The sequence below is a fragment of the Alligator mississippiensis genome, chromosome 3 (assembly GCF_030867095.1).
Source record: "Alligator mississippiensis isolate rAllMis1 chromosome 3, rAllMis1, whole genome shotgun sequence".
In the NCBI taxonomy this organism is placed as follows: Eukaryota; Metazoa; Chordata; order Crocodylia; family Alligatoridae; genus Alligator; species Alligator mississippiensis.
In genome coordinates, this window is record NC_081826.1 from 38,907,369 (window position 1) to 38,928,839 (window position 21,471).

Below are 21,471 nucleotides of genomic sequence, written 5' to 3' on the forward strand. Positions count from 1 at the left end.
TAAACAAAGAAGAGGTACTCAGTGATTATGGAAAACATGTATAGCTAGTACCATTCAGTGATTTAATTAGAAAACTGATCATTACCACACTCTTTTCCTGTAGTAATCACATGGTAGTATCTGAAATAACTAGTAATCTGGATACAGTGCTGGGGTAGTTACAAGTAAAAGTTGACCCTTTAATGGCAATAATGTGCCTAGTAGAATAGTAAAGAGTGAATTATTACATTTGAGAAAGTGTATAAAAGTTTGAAGCATAACTCAGAAATGACTACTACCCTAAAACATGCAGTGATGAAACAGGAATATGTTTCGGATCTAAAATTCTTCTTCACTGCATGTACTTTTTGTTTATAAAATTACTGCCTCTAAAGCAACCCCCTGCCTCCAGTAACCCTCCAGAAAGCCAGACTGCACAGAAGAGCTTTTGTTCTCAATATTTGCTAAGTTGACAAGAAATAAGGATGAAGGATGCCTGGCTTTGGCAGCTTGCTGCTTCCGAAAGTCACACGAACAATGTGGTATGTCCCAGATTCTTTGTGCTGGTTGAACATTTCAAGGGTGGCCTATGCTGCTTTTTCACAGTACTGGGATCACAATTCAAGAAATAAACTGTAGAGCTTATGATCAGCTGAGTGGAAAATTACTTGATTTTTTTTTCCTATTAGAATTGTACTTTTGCTTATTCATTTACTTAAACATTTTTGTTTTCTGCACAGAAGGGAAAGGAGAGCAGGCTGATAATGAGAGTCAAGTTATATCTATATTTGGGCATCTAATATTTAGAAATTATTCACAACACAGCCACAAATATCAGCCTATTTGTATTCCCCCTATCACCTTTCCAGACTTTTCTTTCTCTCTTGCTGAGAGGGAGAGGACCCACCATGGCTCTCAAGCTGGGTATTCAAGAGGCTACAGTGATCTCAACCTATTTCAAAGTCACAAGCTTCCCAAAGAAACTTGGCCCCCCACAAGACTCTTTCCTTCAGCAAGTCCTGCCTATTCCTTCCTCCTCTTTTTCTTGAGCTTTCTGTTGGGGAGAAGCCTGTTTTCTTTACTCATTGACTTGCAATTTCCCTTGTTTTCTTCACGTCATAATAGACCTAGTATCCCTCAACTCTTTCTACAGTTACCCTCAAAGAAGCAAGAGGGTTTCTTACCCTCCACTGAACACATGGTTTTATTGCTGCCCCCAGAAGGTTAACTGAGGAAAACTGAGGAATACTGTATTTACCTGAAACCTAGGTGTCTGAATTTAAAATGATCCCCCAATAATTAGATTCTAGACATGGAACATTCATAAATTAGTTATAATTTTCCATGTACAGAATCTAATATTGGAGCGCTATCTTAAATTCACCCCCCACCACCACTTCAGTGGGGCAAGCAGTGGCAGGGGGACAGGCATGTAGTAGGGGGAGGAGGTGGTAGGGGAATCAAATGGTTTTACCCCTGCCCCTTGGCCCCTGCTGTCTAACTTCACTAACTTGCCTCCTGTTGTCTACCCACCATGCCTGTGTGCCCTAGTGCTTGCCCTCACCCACCTTGGTCCCTGCCTCCCCATGACTGCATCCCTGGCCACCTGCACCCCTGTTCCTGTGCCCCCCCTCTACCTGTCCCCCTGCCTGACTCCCCTGCTGCTAGTCCCTCGCTGCCACCTCTATAATCCCACTGCCTGCTTCCCTGCTGCCCCACCACTTATCTTCCAGCTCTGATCCTGCTTCAGCCTGGGGCACAGAGCACATGGTTGCTCCAGCCCCAGCCTGGCCACGTAGCAGCTGTTGCAGTGGTAGCAGCTTAGGCTGGGCTTTGGAGCTGAAGCTGGAGCTGAACTGTACAGCTGGATTGGAGTCAGAGCAACCATGTTCTCTGTGCCCTGGGCTGCAGTAGGGCTGAAGCCATGCGAGAGATGGAGGTGGAGCCAGAGCCATAGTCAGAGCTGGATAGTAAGAGGTGGAAGCAAACAAAGCGGGGAATGGGCCAGACAAGGGGGCAGGCAGTAGCTGTGGGCTGGGTCCAGAGTTGGAGCTGCAGCAGCTGCCTGCCCCCTACTCGTACTAGAATCCAAGATGAGGGGCTTCACCCCATGTTAAACGAGGGAAAAACACCTGTCTTGGATTTGAATAAATAAAGTAATTAGGCCGAACTATATGTTATATAAAGAGGTAGTTAGCCATCTTAGTCTGAAGTCAGGCAGAAAGCAGAATCTATTTGCACCTAACTAAGACTACGTCAAAGATGTATAGCATGAGCTTTTATAAACGGAGGACTTACTTTATCAGATCCTGTGAAAGGACTAGTAAACTTTCCTTGGTTCAAAACACTGTAGCCTCTCTACTAACTTGAGGCAGCTATTTTGAGTAGGTAACAACAATGCATAGTGATATAGACTCTTGTACTTTATGTTCCCCAGTCTCAAGAGCTGACAGCAAAAGTGAGGACACTAAGTATTTTCACATTCCCATTCCAAAGGACCACCTGAAAGATGTCTTGATTGCTTGGAGTTACTTCACTATCCTGCATACCATTTGTTCTCAGTTTGTTCTTACTGTACTGAGTCTTGATACTTATATAGAACAATGGGGATGGAACATTATGCACCATTTGCATATGTGGTACAAAATAAATGCTAGTTGTCTGGAATAAACATATCCATTGAATGAGTGACATAGCCCTCTTCCTTCACCTCAACTTACTGACTTCTAAGAAAAATGTAAACTGTATTATTTTTGTTGTACGTTGTTTTCTAGGGTAAAAGACCCACAGATAGCATGGTCTTAGGGGGATTTAAAATGGAAAGCATGCTGCAGTCACTTTATGTGGAGAACAAAGCAGGCTACTTCTTCACACGCTTCTGTGAGAAGTCAGGGAATAAGGTATGGAGCATTGTACTATCTTCTGATGTTTTGGTCCACTATTGGCTGAATACCAAACTATTAAGGGTGGCCGGGAAAAAAAGACTGATGATGACTGGATGGATTCACTGTGAGGTTGCAATCCCTCACCCCAAAATGCGCTGCATATTCTGAAACCAAAGATGGGTTTTAACCAAACTGACAGATCCTAAATATCATAATTCTGTTTGAGATCACTGCCTTTCAGTTTGTCAGAAAGAAATAAGCCCAAATCCACAGAAATATTGAAATAATGGAATATCTACTGTGTTGTTTCTCATGACAACCTGTCTCCTTTTTGCTGGCTCTGCTAGTAATATCCAGAAGGGTGTAAATGGAAGGTGGTTGAAATGAGTCATCAACCTGAGTCAGTGCTTGCAGGTTTGGAAAAAGCAGTAAGTCTCTAAGGGAGGTTGGAGTAAAATAAGGCTGAGGACTTGTCTCAGTAGAAGGTAGTTTTATTCTGGGGCTCCTTAAAGATGTCCCGCTAGAAATACCTTTGACTGGTCCGAAAACAATAGCCAACATTTTCACAGCTGGATGTTTTACGCTAGCTTCCTAAACTCATATTTATATTTAAATAAAAGTGGCTTGAGTTTTCCAAGGGGATTTTTATCCACATACCCTGTACTAGCAGGTATATTCGTCCTTTGAAAATCAGTGAATTTTTATGTAGATCCTTTCCAAGCTGTGAAACTTGTTGCAGTCAGAGGTCAGGCTGTGCATAATTCTTACAACCTACAGATTATGGTGCATCTCTCTATTGTCATATTTTGATGCAGCCCCAGCTATGGGCTCTTGGGGTAATTGCCAGATCTAAACCCCACAAGTACTTGATTAAAACAGAGGTGGGGGGAAGATCTAGCCCCTTCTTCTGAAGTATTTTTTTATGTTTGTTTGAATTTATGACTAGGAGCTGAGATATGGTGCCTCAAAAATGCATAAAGTAAAAATGGAATGATAGTCACAATAACATGTGTCAAGTATAAAACATTTAATTGTCTCAGTTATTGCTGCAAAATGCTGTTCCACCATGGCAAATGTTCGTTCCACCATGGCAAAAGTTCGGCATGTCCATTATCAACATTTCTTCTTACATGCTGGCTTTATGCCACTAAAATGTGGTTACTTTTCAAATGTTAACTATAATGTTAACAATTTTAATGGACAATTATGCACAAGGATATAATAAAAGATACAATATCATAGTGATGATGCCACGAAATATGTTGTCTTGCTGCCAGTATGCAACAGAAGATTAAATCCATCTTAAATTGAACTTGATTTATGATGACCCCAAGGAGCTAAACAATTACTTGCATTGGAAACCTCAGCTTTTATAAAGTCCTGATAATTGGGTAGCAATAACTTACATTCTTTTTCCATCTGTAGCTGTGGAAGAACAGTACGTTCTTTTGGTTTGACCTACAGACTTATCATCAACATTTCTACCAAGAAACCCTTCATCCCTTTAAAATATGCAAGCAAGCTCAAGTAAGTTGTACATAATGTGTTTTCTCTTCATGAATATATTTGTTCGATTTAAATCTGTATAAAGAAGGCAGAGGAAGTTAAAGCATTCCAAAATCTCTTCAACCCACAGCAAAGGAAGTTTGAGGTTGTGGACAGTGAAGGCAGCTTTAAATCGTTACCATGGAATTGCTTGATTTAAATGCTAGCCAGGCACGGTTTGGTTCCTAGGATCTGTTTCCAGTTTTATCTATTTATTTGGTTTGCTTAATCTCCTTTTGCTACTCATTGTCAATGTTGTCTCTTCTTGGAGAGTAGTCATTTCCCAGTTTTAATGCTGATAACATTTTTTTTTTTTTGTAAATAAGCTGATAGAATTGTACCTTTTGTTCCTGTCTCCCATGAGGGTTAGAATTTCAAATTCTATGGGCTAGGCCTTGGTATTGAAGTTAGCCAGGAAACGACTAGTTTTCAGTCCTGTTTGTCTTTTCTTAAAATCAGCCACTTGTTACTGTCCTTATACAATTACCTACTCCCTGCTGTTCATACCCTCATAGGCTGTAGGGTGCATATAGATACAAGTGCTTCACTGGCTATTTGCTGTAAACTAAGGAGTAATGAAAAGGACTTTTTTTTAAGGTGTAAACCATCAGTGCTGATAACTTAGTAATTGGCTGTAGAAAATTGATCAATAGTGATGCGGGGAAAGGATATAGGAGTGTGCTGTTTTAAGTATGCCAGTCAACATTCTTGCCACTTTGATAAGCCTCCATCTCTCTCTCCCCCTCCCCCTTTTCTTTTTTTTTTAAATCTTGTGCCTGGCCATATTGTATAGAATCATAGAAAATTAGGGCTGGAAGGGACCTCAGGAGGTCATCTAGTCCAACCCTCTGCTCAAAGCAGGACCAGCCCTGACTAGATCATTCCAGCTAGGGCTTTGTTAAACTGGGCCCTATAAACCTAGGAGGATGGAAATTCAACCACCTCTCTATATAACTTGTGTAGGTAGGAGAAGAGGGGGCAGGAGAAGACACTGCCCTTTTCCTTGGATTTCACAAGTGCTTTTTCACAACTCTTGCAGTGGTGGGACACTGATAACTAGAGGTGCACCAATTCATTGGTCTGATATCGGTTTGGCACTGATATAAAGAAAATTTATTATATCGGAAATCGGCCATATCAGGCTGATAATTTGGCTGATAAATGGCCTGTGCATGTGTGCAGCCACAGCACAGCACAGGCAGCGAGGAGCACAGCTTGGCAGCTTGGAGAGCTGCCTCCAGCTGGTAAGTCTGGTGTGGTGGAAGGGAAGGGCGTATAGTGAGGGGCCTGCAGCCACAAATTTGCTGTAGCCCCTTCCCAGCGCAGCCCTACCCCACTGGAAAGAGCTTGGTGGAGCAGGGGGCACACGCACCCCCCCCCCCCCCCCCCCCCGGGTGCTGTCCCAGACGAGTGGTGGGAGCAGCAGCAGGAGCCACCAGGTGAGCAGGTGAGCACTGGATGAGCTGCTGAACCAGCAGCTCCCGGCCAAGCAGCGCACAGTGGCAGGAGCTGTTCCCCTCCCTCCACGTGCCCCCTGGATGAACTGCAGCACCACCCCATGCCTGCTCTGCCCTGGCTGGGCAGTGCCTGCCCCAGCCCCAGCCCCCCTCACTGTGGGGGCCTTGATCTGTCCCCGCCACCCCTCCCCTTCCCTTCGTTTTCCTTCCTCCTCCCCTTCCACCATACCAGACTTACCAGCTGGAGGCAGCTCTCCGCGCAGCCTGCATATGGAAATCAGATCGGTATAGGCCAGTATGCATCTTAAAAATTGGCTATTGGTATTGGCCACAAAAATCTCTATTGGTGCACCCCTACTGATAACCCTCATAACTCTTCTTTACCTGTGGCAGGTTAGGGTGTTTAAATGTCTTTCTGCAGTATGCCTTGTAGTTGTGCGACAAGGCTGACTGTCTATGTAACCCTTCTGTCAAGAACAGGATGGCATCAACAAGGGCTGAATTCCATTTAGAGGTTATATGCAAATCTTCTATCTTGGCTCAAGTCCCCACCCAGAAACCTGGGAAAATAAAAGCTGCTTAGGGTGTTCCAATGTGAACAAACCTCCCCACTCACAAGCAATATTAGCTAAACTAAAACAGGGTTTATTAAAAGTGAAGGAAATGGGACAACAAACAGCCTTAGGAAAAAACTCTTAATAGTCAGTAGCCCACCTCAACCAACTAGTAACAGTTTATCACAGTTAATGTGTTCACAGTTCTCTCTTAGTCCCATACAAGATGAATTTGGCAGCTAATGAAGCTAGTGTAGTACTAGTCCAACCTTTCCTCTTGCTTTACTGCTATTGGGGGGTACTGCACTGCCAGTGCTGCTGCTCCTCACCATTCCTACAAAGCCCTGTTTCTAGCTGCTGATGCAGCCCAGCTTTCTATTACCTTGAGCAAGCTCAAGGATTTCAGCTTTTTTAGGATCTTTTAGATATTAGTCTCAACCTGATCTACTATGTGTGCTCCAAGCATTTCAACTGTTTTAGAAACAAGTGGGTAACAAGCCTCAACCTGAACCTGTTACAGAGGTTTGTATATCACGAGTACTCTTCCCTATAATGTTTGATGACAAAGTGCAATATCATCCCACAGGATAGCTCCTGGAGAGAGTTTCCCCCAAGCCTCCTTTGTCACCCCTGAGCTGAGGGTCCCCTCACCTTAGACCTCCACACAAGTCACAGTACATACTTCCCTTGGCAACCTTTGCCCCACATTGGTACCCGTATAAACTTTACAGTTTTAGAAAGGAAGGTCAGAACACACAAAGCTAACTCACCTAGCCCCTTACATTCAGACCGTTTCAGTGCAGTCTAAGTGAGTTACACAGTTAATACAAGCACAAAGAGTTCCTGCTCCATTAATCATTCCTATCAATATGGATATTCAGGTAAGGGACACAGTTCCCAACTGTCTGACCAAACACACCAATAGGGATAAACAGATAGGCATCACAAAGAAGCATAGAACAACAAGATTTCTTAATAGGGTTACATGTAGTTTTAGGAATAGGTTAGACAGGGACTTGTATGGCATGATTTATATAGAGATGATCTTGCCTTGAGCAGATGTTTGGACTAGATGACCTCTGGAGGTCCCTCCCAGTCCTACTTTTCTATGATTCTATGATAATAAGAATTAGTAAGAACTAATACATTAAGTAATTATTATTGCCACTTTTGGACGATGTCCAGAAAACATAAAAAGGTTTAGGGATCAGCTTCTGATGTTAACACGAACATGGGACTCAAAGGCAGCTGTGATGGACCAAAACAACCTGAGGGAGCTACCAGTAAAGCAAACTAGGTGCCCTTTTGTCCGTAATTTCACCTTCCTTTATGCATGGTTTATAGGGAGATTAAGTAGTTGGGTTCCATTAGGAAGAATTGAGTCAGAACTGTCCAACTGTTGGCTGGTGAGGGGAGGGTATATGACCCAAGGGCCCTGGCAGCTGCCTTTCCTGTTGCCATGCAGTGGGGGAAGCCTGGGAGGTCATGTGCTGTCAGTGCTGGCTGCACAGTGCTGCCTGCAGGGGAGGCTGTGTGCCACAGGCATAGCCCATGTTGCAAGGGAGATTTGGGGGGAGGGGGCGGGGTGGGGAGTGCCCTTGTAGCATGTGGCCAGCATGGTGTGCAACCCAGGGGCCGCATACTGGCCCTGCCTGTGGCCCCCAGCCATGCTGAAGTTAGACAGCCCTGAATTAGGCTAAAGGGGCTGACTCTCATTCATTGTAGGATTACTGGTTCAGTCCCGTTAATCTCACACTAGACCTATATAAAGCCTGGTAATCTGGAAGAGCGAGGGTAGGGTAGGGTAGGGTCGGGGCACAATGTGCCTATGACTTACTGCTTTATGCCGGATCCAGATGCATTTCTCCGTTCTTCTGTGTGTCCTCATTCAAATGTTCTCGTCTCTGCGTTAGAAGGAAGTGTTATAGTAACTCACAGGTAACAAACACTGAACTAGTCTAAGTGGCAATGATTTTGAGCTTTCATTCTATTCCTAAAATTCAGGAATGTGATGTTTGAGAATCTGTAAAAATTTTGTGTCAGTGTCAGGCTTAGATCAAAATTTTCATACCTAGATGCCTACATTTTTTACTTTTAGCTCCATATTTAGGCACCTAGCTATTAGAAACCTGTTTTAACCTGTTTTCCAGAGGAGCTGAGTGGCCACAAATAGCATCAAAGCTGATGAGAGCTGCTGGTACTCAGCACATTTGAGAAATCAGATCATTTTACAGGGCCAAACTTAGGGACCAAACTTTAGATTTGAAATTTTCAGTCTAAACTCATTCTTTGTTGCCCTGAATCGTGGAGTCATCATTTACATCAGTGTAAAGTGAATGTAAAACACCGCTGTTGTGATATGGTTGCATTTTATACCTACTTTGTACTCACTTTCTCCTGGAGTCAGCGGTTCCTTAGTCAGTTTTCTTTTTCTTATTTCCAGCCCTGGCCTGGTGGTGACAGCAGAACATCATAAAATCAGTATTACTAGGGAATTGCAGAAAGCTACATACACATAAGCATTAAAGTAAATACATCAAAACGAAATATGTGAAACTGTTCCATTAGCATAACTAACAGCTGAAATGTAACATAACAAATCAACACATGTGCTGCGACATTTGGTATCATTCTTGAGTTTGCCTTTTAAGGCTGCACAAAAATTATTCTTGTTTTCGTTGGAACACAGATGAGAGTCAAGCTGAATCCAGTTTAAAGGGCCTGCTTATGGAAAACATGCCTTCCCAAATTTTGTGCTCACCTTTGGCACAATGAGACAATTATTCCAATTACTCCTAAGAGGATGCCAATGAGATTCTCATAGCACATTGTCATATTTGTTTTGCTATTTACTACTAAAAGAAGAGACCTAGAATGTTTCATAATTATTCTGCACATGATTATTAAAAGCAAGAATAAACTTTTATCACTGTATATACTTGTTCAGGGTTTCTTAGGTATCTTAATCTTAGTTTTATGATAGATTAATATGCTTTCCAGGGTGCACGACAGTATGTTCAGTGCAAGAAAATAAAGTGAGGGTTTAGTGTAATGCACTTGAAAAAAAAAAGAAGGGGTACCAGTAATCACCCAGAAATGTGTGGCTAGTAATTATTCAGAAATGTATGCAGTTATTTCACTGTAAACACACATGTTGGAGTGTAAAATGAGTTGGAAAAGAAAACCAGGAAAGAAACGTACATTGCAGTCTGCTATGAAAAATAGTTATTTAGGGTTAGAAAAATGTTAGACCATTATGGGAAATACTGTATTTTAATAGCAGAGTCAGTTTAGATAAAGAGAGTTATCATTATCATGAACGTGTTGGGGAACAATACAAGGAATTCAAATTTTATTTCTTTTGTGTTTTATGCATAACCCTAATTGTTCTGAGATTATATACCAGCTCGGGACAAGTTCAAACTAAAGCCCAAGACTTTGCACACTCTTGAATTCATAATCCAGATGTAGATCCTAATCTGAATTCCCAAAAAATTTGGTATCGTCAGATTTGCTCTGTTATAAATAATTTCAAGATGCAAACTATGATCAGGATTCCAGATCTGGGGTTTGGTTTGGTCCCATCACTAACTTTTATACATTCATAGAAAATACGTAGCTGGAAGGTAGGAAAATTCTTTCTATGTTTCACTGAAGGAACAAAACCCTGAATAAATGAAGTTTGGTGTGCATGAAATTTTACATGAACAAAGATTTTTTTTAACTTTATATTAATTTGATTTAAAATGTTTTTCTTTCTTTGTAATGTGCAATATAATAGTCTATTGATTATTTAGGACACTGGCCAATATAGGAATTACACTCTTCTGGTGAGAGTCTTGAAGCTAGAATACTTTCCAGTGTTGCTCTTCCTAGGCATGGAGAACAAACAAGGCTACTGATAGATCCATCCTTTAAGAGGATACAATATGCTCTTCCCTCTGCTTCTGGCTGACTCCACTGAGCAGTGCAGAAGGTAGAAGGGTCATAATTATCAGCTCTTTTCTCTCCTTGGAGGTGACTAGCAGCATTAAAAGTGAAACCTCACAGTCCTTACATTCAGGTTAGTGTATGTCTGTAGTTGGGACTAACTGCTGCACAGGAATACTAAGGTTACTGTAGTCTTCTTTCCCCCCTATCCCCTATGTATCTACACAGGCACTTCAGTACATTATGGTCCTATATTTTGCATGGGGGCTGTCACATCATGGTGGTGGGCATAATATAAAAAAGCAAAAGAATGTCAAAGATATAAATACTTCAGTGGCATAAATCTCTGTAGTTTCTTTGAAATCAATGAAACCATGTCTATTTATACCACCTGGCGATCTGGCCCTTTAGTAAGGGAAAACTGAAAGAACTCTTTTGTACCTAATTTACACATGAAAACTATGTTGTCTGGTAAGCAGTGATGGTACAAAGTGTGCCTTTACTTATGCCCTGATTCGACAGCAATTCTGCATGTGAAACAGAACTGAATTGGGTGGAAGTTCTACATGAAGAGTAACTGCAGAACAAGGCTGCTGTTGCAAAAGTAGTGAGTTCAGGTCCTGTAAATAACTTATGGTAAGCCTGATTACCTACGCAAACATAGATTTGGTTTTGCCCATTTCTAACCCAAAAAGAAATCTAAGCAGCTACATTTCACACACATAATATCATGTCAGAGAAAGAATAGTTCCATGCAACGAATGTGATTTTTCTTTAAAGCCGCGTTAGAATACTGCTAGCCTTTTAAAGGAGAAGCTTTAATGTATGAAATACATTAAGACATAATTTGGGTCCCCTTTGCCATTTCACAACTCCCATATGTAGTTTTATGTATTATAACAAGTGGACAAATGTAACCCTAACACTTTCTAATTTCACTTGAATAAAATGGCTAACTCAATTTTAAGATGGCTATTTTATAGATACCACATCTTTATATGGTTGGACTGTTTCTTTTTAACTTGGCTTTTTTACATGAGAAATGTTTTGGATTAGATAAAATATGATGTAATTATAACTTTATTAGTTTTAGGGTTCTTCATAATAACTTCCAAGGTTTGTCATCACTCTGTCTAGTTGGTGCTGTATCTGTTAAATTTCAATTTATTTTGGAATTATCTGAGGGTGGCCTAATTTATGACAGAACTTGGTGGGTTTCTTCAGCTAGTGCTCTACCTATGGGTTTGTTCATTCCCCAGCCTTGCCCTTGCACATGGAAACCTTTATTTGTGCTAACAAGTATATGGAACATACTAAAAAACAAGTGCATCTAGGTCTTCTATGTTGCAGCCATGTAGAATAGGGGTGGAATTCTACCTGGGGATTACAGACTATGGTCATTAAAAAATCTAAATGTAGGATTCGAGTCATGAAGGCTCCTTGAGTGTTAGTGTGGAATCAGGAGATTTTAAAGAACCCCTGATAAATTTATCAAGTTATTTGGGCCCAAAATAAAATGGAATTTTTTTGTCCTTTGTTTTTTCAAATGGAAAGGCTGACTAACCCCAATATGGTAATCTTTAAAAAATGTAAACTATTCAAATACTCCCTTTCTGTGATAGTCCCAAACACGCAAATATTTTTGCTAATGCTTGAAAAGCAGAAGGTAAAAACTGATCTGTCAAACTGAGTGATAGTAAAGAAGAGGCCTGTATTGTCAACTGATGTAAATTGTGGTAGCCTTGTTGAAATTGGTGAGCTATGCCAATTTATAGCTACTGAGAATATGGTTCCAAAGGTTTTATTGGTTCTTAAAATTTTTTTTTTAGCTTTGATAATACAAAGTCTTGGTGATAACAAAAGTAAACTGTGCTCTAAAATTATATGAATTTTACCAAAACAATGACCCTTTTTATTCAATTTTATAGTCAGTCCAGTCAGAGTTATATCGGCCAGAAGAAATTTCTCTACTACAGGGGTGGCCAAAATATGGCCTGTTGAGGGATTCTATCCAGCCTGTGGCAGGTCTCTTGGCCCCACCTGCCCCAGGCACGGGGAACAGCCTGGGCCATGGTGCAAGGGGCCAGCTTGCCACTACCAGGCGTGAGGCAGGGTGGGGACAGCATAGCAGTTGGACCTGGCTCTCTGGCAGCTCCCATGGCAGTGGCTCACTCTGCTTGGCTGCTGCTGCTAGTGTCTCTATCCTAGCTGCTGGACCTGGCCCCACTGCCTCAGCACCCTGGCCCATTTGCCCCACACCCACTGCCAAAGGCACTGGATAGAGCAGGCAGGCAAGTAGGACCTCCATGAAGACCGTCCCAGGACCCTGCATGCAGGAGACACTTGACTGGGTGGATGGTATGGGCTGTGGGGAGTGGAGTCCGGGAGTGGGGCAGGCAGGACCCCGGCCAGGATTGTGGAGTGGTGACAGCGTGAGGCTAGGGCAGAGCTGTGATCTGCTCCCCACATGTCCCTCCCCATGGAACTGGCACCCCCACACCTCACCATGCTGGGCCAGGTCAGGACTCTACAACAGCTCCCCAAAACTCCTTATGTGGCCCTCCATCCCAAATAATTGCCCACCTGTGCTGTACTAACTGATGTTTCTGGTTTTTCTGGTTTTTTCAGTGCTTGTATTTGAGGTAAATTATGGATCATTTTAAAAAGGAAATACAGATGTATGTCACTGTTTAAACACATCATTATAAATAAATAAAAGTTTGCCTTCTCTGAAGACTTATCCTACAAAAATGAAATGCTCTTAAGATAGAAATATCTTTGGTGCTCATCTCCTGACTTCTATATTGTCAAGTGGTAATCTCAAGAGCTTTTCTGTGATTGTTTTATAAAAAGGCCATTAAAATATTTTTCTTGGGAAGGCCTTAGGGCTCAATTCTACCCTCTTATTACCTGACATGGACCTCTGTACCATGGCAAGGTCCTACTGAAATTGGTGGGGCTCAGCACAGCAGAGGATTCTGTGTTAGATTACAAAGCAAAAATGGAATTATTTTAAATTTGATGTTTATGAATTTAAACTTAATATTGAAAGTGATAATCTTGCATTTTACAGACCAAGAAGTAACTATCTTTTCCAAAATGTCCCAATTCATACATTTCCCCAATTCATACATTTCCCCAAATTGTATATTGTGTGATAGATTAACACATTCTGTTATTATTAAATGTTGTAGTAATAACAAACTGGAAGTCATGCACAAAAATCCATATTTGTTGCTGCTGTTGTGATTTCCTGAACATAACTCAGGATCAACAGGTGTGTTTGTGTAGGCATTATGTTATATATGATTTTGACACCAAGGCAACTTTTAATAAGTGGAAACAAGGAAGCCATGGAGTTGTGACAGACGCTATGAAGTTTGTCTACACCTGCATTTTCATATGCCTACACTTGATGCATCTTCACTTAAGGCAGTTTAGGCATGCGACTACATGTGGATGCACTAATATGCATTAAGACATACAATTTAGGTGTGAATAGCTAAGTTGCATTAGCACACGTGCAGATGCGCATTAACATGGTGTCTGTCCATTGACGCACACCGTGTTAATGCACATTAGCAGTTTGCTATGGATTAGCAGTAAGCTAATGCAATTTATCTATTTGCATAAATTTGATATCTGCTTTATGCTCAGGTATCAAATTTATGCTCGAATAGTCTAAACTTGCCATTTTTAAGGGGCATTGAGAGCATGCACGTGTAGATGTGTGCCCTTAATGCACCTTAAATTGGGATAATATGCATTAAATGCACATGTGTAGACACACCCTATATTTTGGAAAAATTAGTAGCATGGAAGGAATAGAGAAACAGAGCCAATGTTGCCAAGTGTGCAATTAGGATAGAAAAGCTCCAATAAGTTACCACCCTCTTCTTCAGCTGACTTATTTGCTGTGGCCATTAGAATGGATGGTAATTAAGTAACTGCCTTCTTCTATTTTACTGCAGTTTCTTTATGCTACTTACATTGCTCCTTCTGCCAGTATGGACATTGGACTACAGCAAAATAAGAAATATGAGATCTATCAGAAAATGGAACCACCTTTTGAGGATCTTTTTGACTCAGCAGAAGAATATGTCCTCACTCTTCTGCTGGAACCATGGATGAAGATGGTGGAAGTAGATAAATGCATTTATGAAGAGGTAATCTAAACAGTGCTAGACTGTGCATGTATGTGGGGCAGGGGGTGGCTTAAAGAGGGGAGCAAGATTATTGCAAAGCTGTTCCACCTATCCCTTGGTCAGTCCCAGTCCAGGGCCCGTCACATTTTCAGTTATTGGGTTTGAGGGATTACAAGGGATTCCTTGGTATGCCCCAGTAAGGGAAAGATGATGTTATAATTCCCTCCTATATATATGCTCTCTTGATGTAGTGCACTGGAAAATCAGTAGGCATCCTTTTCTCTCTTCCAGCAGTAGATAAAGGTTTTCTTGTGCAGGAAGCAGAGATTCCCTGTACCTTCATTGCTTGTTTCCCATTTGCTTGCCAACACAAAACAGCATTTGTTTAGCTCCTAGAAAATGAGATATTTCCAACAATAAAGATGAGTCTAAAATCACCTGTTTGAGGTATGGCCAAAATATTTGTTTAAAAAAACCCCAAAACACTAAATTCACAATTTATTTTTTATTACTCATTCTCATCTCACTTCTGTTTTGAGGAAAACGAGGAGTAATGGTCACAGACTCCTGCAAAACCGTTTCAGGCTCAACATTAGGAAAAACTACTTCACAACTAGGGTGTCCAGACTGTGGAATAAGCTCCCTCCAGAGGTGGTACAATCACCTACCTGGGAAATCCTCAAGAGGAGACTAGATAGTCACCTTGCTGGGATCACCTGACCCCAGTTGTCTTTCCTGCTTTGTGCAGGGGGCTGGACCCGATGATATTCGGTGGTCCCTTCCAGTCTTACAATCTGTGCATCTATGAATCTGTCTATGGTCTAATTTATTGTTTGTGCAAAATGGACTAATATGATTTTCCAAGTTGTCCCACTGTTTCTTGAAAAGCAAAGAAGCCAAAAAGGGTTCTGTAACCTTAGAATACACAGTGGTCCAAAAACATTCAGCTACTATGATGCTGAATACAGTATTCTTTATCTAGATAGAAGCCTGATGCATATTAACCTGGAAATTGTCCTTCCTCTTTTATATAAACTCTTGTATAATTAAATCCACAGTTGCAGAAGACTGTTTTCCATGGGTTATTACATCAATACAGTCTTTGGGCCCACTTGTAGTTAATATCGTAAACCAACATTTGAATTTTCAAGTTAGCATATAGATGAGGCAAGCTGTTATTTATCTAACTGCTGATTTGCACATGCAAATGCAGGACTTTTTTGTTACTATGGAACATATGTATGATGCTCCAAATTATGTTAAAAATGCCAGTCAAGAAAGAGTCCTTGCCCTGAACAATTTACTGTCTAAAAGGAATAGCTGGCACAAAACAGACCAAGGGAAGAGTCTGTTATGCGAAAGTTGTCATTTTACAACTTTAATCTTGACCGATTAGATTTTCTCTTGAGGTGCATATGTGCATATGTCTGATATGAGTGGCACGTTGTCCATGTGAGTATCATTTCCTGATAAAAGCTGCAGGTCTAAGAATTGGATTACTACTACTCATGGCAGGCATGCTGATGCATGTAATCCTTTGGCAGGTGTGGTCAGGTGATCTTGAAAAGTTCATGACAAGGTAATTTAATCTTTTCTGTTATGAAGTCTATGCCTTAAAGGTATAACTATGTCATACATGTTATTGCATAGAATGCTATTAAGATTCTGTACAGATCTGAAGTCAAATTTTATTTCACCACATCTTTTAATTGAATCGTCTGCCATAGGGATGCTACTTAACATGATATTTTATCTTCTAAACATGTGTCTCATTATTGGCAAATGTGTTTCTTTTCTACCCACTGTCACTGGCATGTTGCCTGTCCAGCGCTCCATCTTTCTATAATGTGTACTGTGGGGATGACATAAGATATTATTTTTATTAGGTGGAGCTGGTGGAAGAAACTCGACAGCTGGATTCAGTGTACTTTAGAAAGTTGCAGGCTTTGCATCAAGAGAGTGTTTCCAAGAAGGATGAGGTAAGAGGAGCACCTACTAGTAAAAACAAACTCATTTTCTATCAAAGAGGGTTAACGCTTTATGTATCAGGAATGAAAAGACTCACTGCAACCGATGTGGGGGACATTCATTCATCCATTTTAAAGGCCATCATTTTTTTAAAATAATGAGTCTAGTTCTGCTCTCATTTATAGCTGTAGCAGATCCAACCCTCACTTAAGTAATCTCTAGAACTTCTACTGAAGTTAGTTGGAAGTGTGTTGGGCCCTAAATCTTGAATAACCACCCCCTTATGCTGCTTCAGGCTTACACAGGTTTAGCTGATGATGGAATTTGGGCCAATATATTTGAAGTAAACAGAAAATAAAGATGATGATGTTCCTTAAGGTATGGACATACATTCTTTTGATATGCTACAAATCCCATTTTAGTATGAAACTTCTTATTTCAGAGTCATGCTTCAGTATCATGTAGATGTATAGGCCCTTCCCAGCTGAATTGCTTCAAAATGGCTCTAGGTCCATGCTGTAGTAAAGCTGTGCAGCTAGGAGGCTAGAGAGCAGAGATCCCAGCTTGCCCAAGTCTTAGGAAACTCCTGTGGACTGCTAACTATAGAGGAGAGGGCCTATTGACTATTTCCTCCTCCTCCCTTCTCACCTTGTGCTAGGTGCTCTCTGCTACTTCAGGCCTGGTCAGTTTCCCCTTAGGAGTGCTCATCAGTTACAGGAACAACACTATCAACCACCATGCCCCCCTCCCCCAGCCCCGGGGAACCTAGCTGGAATGTTTACCATTGCCAAGACCCCGGAAAGATGCGTCCTTTAGATGTGCTACCTACTCATCACCACTGACAATGTGCATGAGGATGATGCTCCCCAGGATGCCATGGAGTATGGCCACCCTTTGGACCACTTGCAAATAGCATACTAGATCTCCTGGGCCAGAGAGATAGGCAGTGGCTGGTGGAAATATAGAGTCCTGGGGATGTGTGATGAAGAACAGTAGTGGTAGAACTTTTGCTTGAGACATACCACCCTCATAAAAATGGTTTCATGGAGAAGCACTGTGCTAGTTCTCTCACAGAAGCAGCAAGCCATGCATGAGGGCACCCTTCATTAGGGAGCAGCTTGTGTCCATCAGTATCTGAAATATGGCTACTCTTGTCAGCCTCTATTATATAGCTAACCACTTCAGCATGGGCAGATTCACAGCAGGATCAGCTGTGGCAGGAGGCATGCTATGCCATTCAGAGGGTGCTGGCACTGGCATTCCTCTGCCTCATGAACTCGCAGGAGGTCATCCCCAGATTTTCCCTCATGGGCTTTCTGACCTGTGCCCAGCCTATTACAGCTCAGTTTATACAGACTACAAGGGCTTCTTTTCTATGATGCTGCAAAGCATTATGGACCACCAGAGTCAGTTTACACACATGATCACTGCCTGGCTGGGCAAGGTCCACAATGCCAAAGTCTTTAGAAACTCCAGATGAGTGTTCCTGATGATGTGGGGGGAGTTTTTCCACAAGACTACCAGCATCAAAGTGGAAGGAGTAACTATGCCTTCTGCTACTTGGGTACTCAAGATGCTCACTTTTTCCTGCCTTGTGGCGCCTTACATGGGGCATGTGGATGCCAGGAAGGAACTGTTCAACCACATGCCAAGCAGTTACTACATGACCATTGAGTCCACCTTTGGCTACCTCATGGCCAAGTGGAGAGCAGTGGGAATGTGCTTGGGTAACATGGCTTGCTAGCACCCCTTCTCACAAATTCATGACATGGCCCTTCCACTGTCCATAAAGACATCCCTCAGCCAACACTGATCCCCCTCCAGTGGTTTGCCCTGGAGTAGAGGTCCACAACCTACAGCCCATGAAGAGCTATGAACTGGCCCATAAGGGTCCAATTCAGGGGGCAGGAGGGGTTCTGCTTTAAAGGAGCCACTTTAAAACTACCTGTTCTGTGCCCTCACTGCCAAATTTGCTGTTCTTTGTTGGCATTCACCATGGCTTCTAGCAGCACCTGGTATGCAGAGTGAGGCACAGAGCAGAGAGGGAGTTGGAGCAACAGGGATCAGAAGCAGGGACAGGATTAGCAGCTGCCAGCAGGAGCTGGTTGCAAGTACCCAGCCCACCAGTCTAAAAGGCTGCTGTCCTCTGCCTTGAAATGATTCAAAACTGTATGCCCCCACCTGCCAGCTCAATGCACCCCAAAACCTTATCTCCCTGGGAGTGTATGTTGAGGATCACCTGTGTCCTTATTCATAGACAGTACAGGACCTCTAGGCAGCCTTACAATGCCAGGCGTCATTTTGCAGGAGTGGGATGTAAAAAATGTGCTGGAATTCTGAAATTTACTGGGTGATCGGATGGCTGTCTGCTCTATCTGTGTCTTCACTCAGTGTTGTCCTGGGTGCTGGGAGGAAGAGGGCTGGCTTCTTGCAGGTGGCTGTTGAGGTCTGCTTATTGATAGTGGTGGGAGAACAGTGAGCAGGAATGGAGAAGGGACAGTTGGTAAGAGGGTGGTGGGAATAGTCAAGTCTGCAGGTGAGGTATTGGTGGGATGTAATGTTGAAGAGCTAGTCTAGTGTGAGGTTGAAGGAGTCAGTGTCAGTGGCATCAGAGCTCTCATGTCCAGGTACTAGTATCCTCTTGATCAGTGCTCTCAAAGAGAAGGAGGGACTTCCCAATGTCCTCCTAACCTTCCTGTGCCTTCTCCTTGGCCATGGTGGGAGCAGGAACCAATGAGTCCTCCTTTTTTTTTTCTGGTCAGAGCCTTCTGAGTCCTTGGTGGCCTGAGGGCTGACCCCAGAGTTGCCAACAAATTGGAGCTCTGTCAAGTCATCCCCTGCTAGAATCTGTGACAGTTCCTCATAGCGGGTGCAAGTCACTGTCTGAGTGCCCAAGAGGTGGTGGTGTCTCACGCCTTCTTATATTGCACTTTTATCACTTTGACCTTGGCATGGCAATGATGCCAAATGTGGTTGTGCCCTTGAGTAGTCATTTTAGAAGTGATACTCTCATAGATGGGCTAGTTGTGGTGGCCTGTCCAGAGTAAGCATTGGGTGTTTTCAGTATCCCAAATGGAAAGGAGGTCTATTACCTTTGACCATCTCCGGCTAGTAGACTGCCTCGTGTACATGGCAGAACATAGTGGCACTGATGTTCTGGGTGCAGGCTGCTGTTGATGGTCTTCAAAGGGGCCTCAAAATTGTTTCATTACGGGGGATTCTGAATCTTTAGGGTGGTAATCCAGCAAAAAGAGGATGCAGTATGCCTTTGTACCTAGCAATAGAATCACAGAAAAGAAGGGCTGGAAGAGACCTCTAGTGTTTATATGGTCCAGTCCTCTGACATGTCAGGCAAGTCCGGTGACCCCTGAGCAATGGAGCCCAGTGTGAATCACTTTAAATATGATTTCTTTCCGTACCGTAAATTATATGTGCACTTCATTTCCCTAGGGCTCAAGTAGTTAGAACAGATTCTTTTCCTCCATACAGTGGTATCATTTCTGTGTAATAGCAACATTCCTTCTATGCTGGGTCATGACACAGCATTGATTCCCAGTTACAGAAAAAATATAACTGCATGGAGGCAATCAGCAACAATGAAAAAGCAAGAAGAAGAAAATCAATAAAGATGGATTAAAGAAGTTATCTAACAAAAGACTATTAGACTGATCTAGATATAGGCACAAAAGCCTTAGTTGTGTAACTGAAGTAATTTCTTCCATGAGGGTGCTGTTCCTGAAGCCAGTCTTTTACCGGGTCCTGACATTCTCAAAGAAGCGCAGCTTTTGAGCCAAGTCCCTGATGAACGCACGGGTTCTACCCTTCATGACCTGCTCCGCAATAAACTGAAGTTGGAACAGTTCCGCCTCTTCCTTGAAGAACACTTTGCAACGTACGTTTTCAGTTTCTGTGCTCAAAATGTCTGCTGTCTTTTATGGGAGCTTTGTTTTATAAGTGCCACAGGATTGGAACCTATCTCTCTTTCTTTCTTTTCCTGCTTCGCTGTTTCTTTTTGAATTATATAAGGAATGCACTAAAAACAGAACTTTGTTCAGACAACTGAATTATTGCTTTAGGTGTTATTCAGGACTCGGTATCCAGTGATAAAATAGTTTTGATCAAATTCTGCTTTCAGAAGTCCCAGGGCTTCTATTAAAGGCATCTACCTGAAGAGATAAATTGTCATACAGCAGATAAACATTTCTCCTGGTATTGCAGTTCAGAAGCTTTTATATTTTTAAAATTAAGACTCAAAATTATAAATACAGAATTTGGCCACATAATAATCAGAGGTGTGTATAAGCAATTGCAGTTTTTGTACATGCAGTTAACATAGTTAAGTGTGCAGTCACAGTAACTGTATGCACAACTTAACACACAAAGATTTTGAAAATCTTGGAAAGCCAAGATAAAAAGAAATTTGCATAGGAGTTGCAACAGGAGTGAATGGTTTGTTTGAAATTAACATTTCCTTATCGTCTCCACATCTTTAATATTCCAGCAAATTCTGTATCACTGCTTTCAGTAGGTAATGTGTTTTCCTGCTTCAACCTTTCAATCCCATTTTATTCTCAACTGTTTTCTTTAAATTGCTTTCCTCTGTGATTAAGCTTTGGGTGCTACCTACTGCTTCTGGGTAAACAAAGATATAGTTGTAGACTCAGCATGGTACAAAATATTTTAAAGTGTCTAAGAGTCTTAGTAGAACTGGGCAGAGAAATGTACCGGTAATACAATTTTATGGAAGATTTTAATACTTCGAAATCAGGCTTTGTTCCAATTTGTAACTAAAACCAAAACTTTCACCATCCCCTATGGAAGGGAATGGAGCTACAGCTCTGGCCCTTGGAAGCCCCAGGGTCTACTGGGTGGGCTGCCCCAAAGCCTCATGATTCTAGGAGCCTTGATGTTCCAAGCTTGAAGGAAGACTGCAAGACAGGCTACCCAGCACCCACCACAAGCAAGCTTGCAAGAACCAACCAGGGTTCCATCAGAACCTCATCCAAAT

General features: G+C 42.1%; 1 protein-coding gene across 5 annotated transcripts in view; it reads left to right on the plus strand.

Moving 5' to 3' along the window:
* Window positions 1-21,471, plus strand: part of RGS22 (regulator of G protein signaling 22) — a 97,133-nt gene that overhangs the window by 50,736 nt on the left and 24,926 nt on the right. For all 5 annotated transcript variants that reach the window (XM_019495807.2, XM_019495803.2, XM_019495805.2 and 2 more), the window contains 5 exons: window positions 2,754-2,879; window positions 4,290-4,391; window positions 14,322-14,516; window positions 16,382-16,474; window positions 20,189-20,355. In XM_019495807.2, coding sequence (XP_019351352.1) covers window positions 2,754-2,879; window positions 4,290-4,391; window positions 14,322-14,516; window positions 16,382-16,474; window positions 20,189-20,355 — 683 coding nt within the window. The remainder of the gene's footprint in view (window positions 1-2,753; window positions 2,880-4,289; window positions 4,392-14,321; window positions 14,517-16,381; window positions 16,475-20,188; window positions 20,356-21,471) is intronic.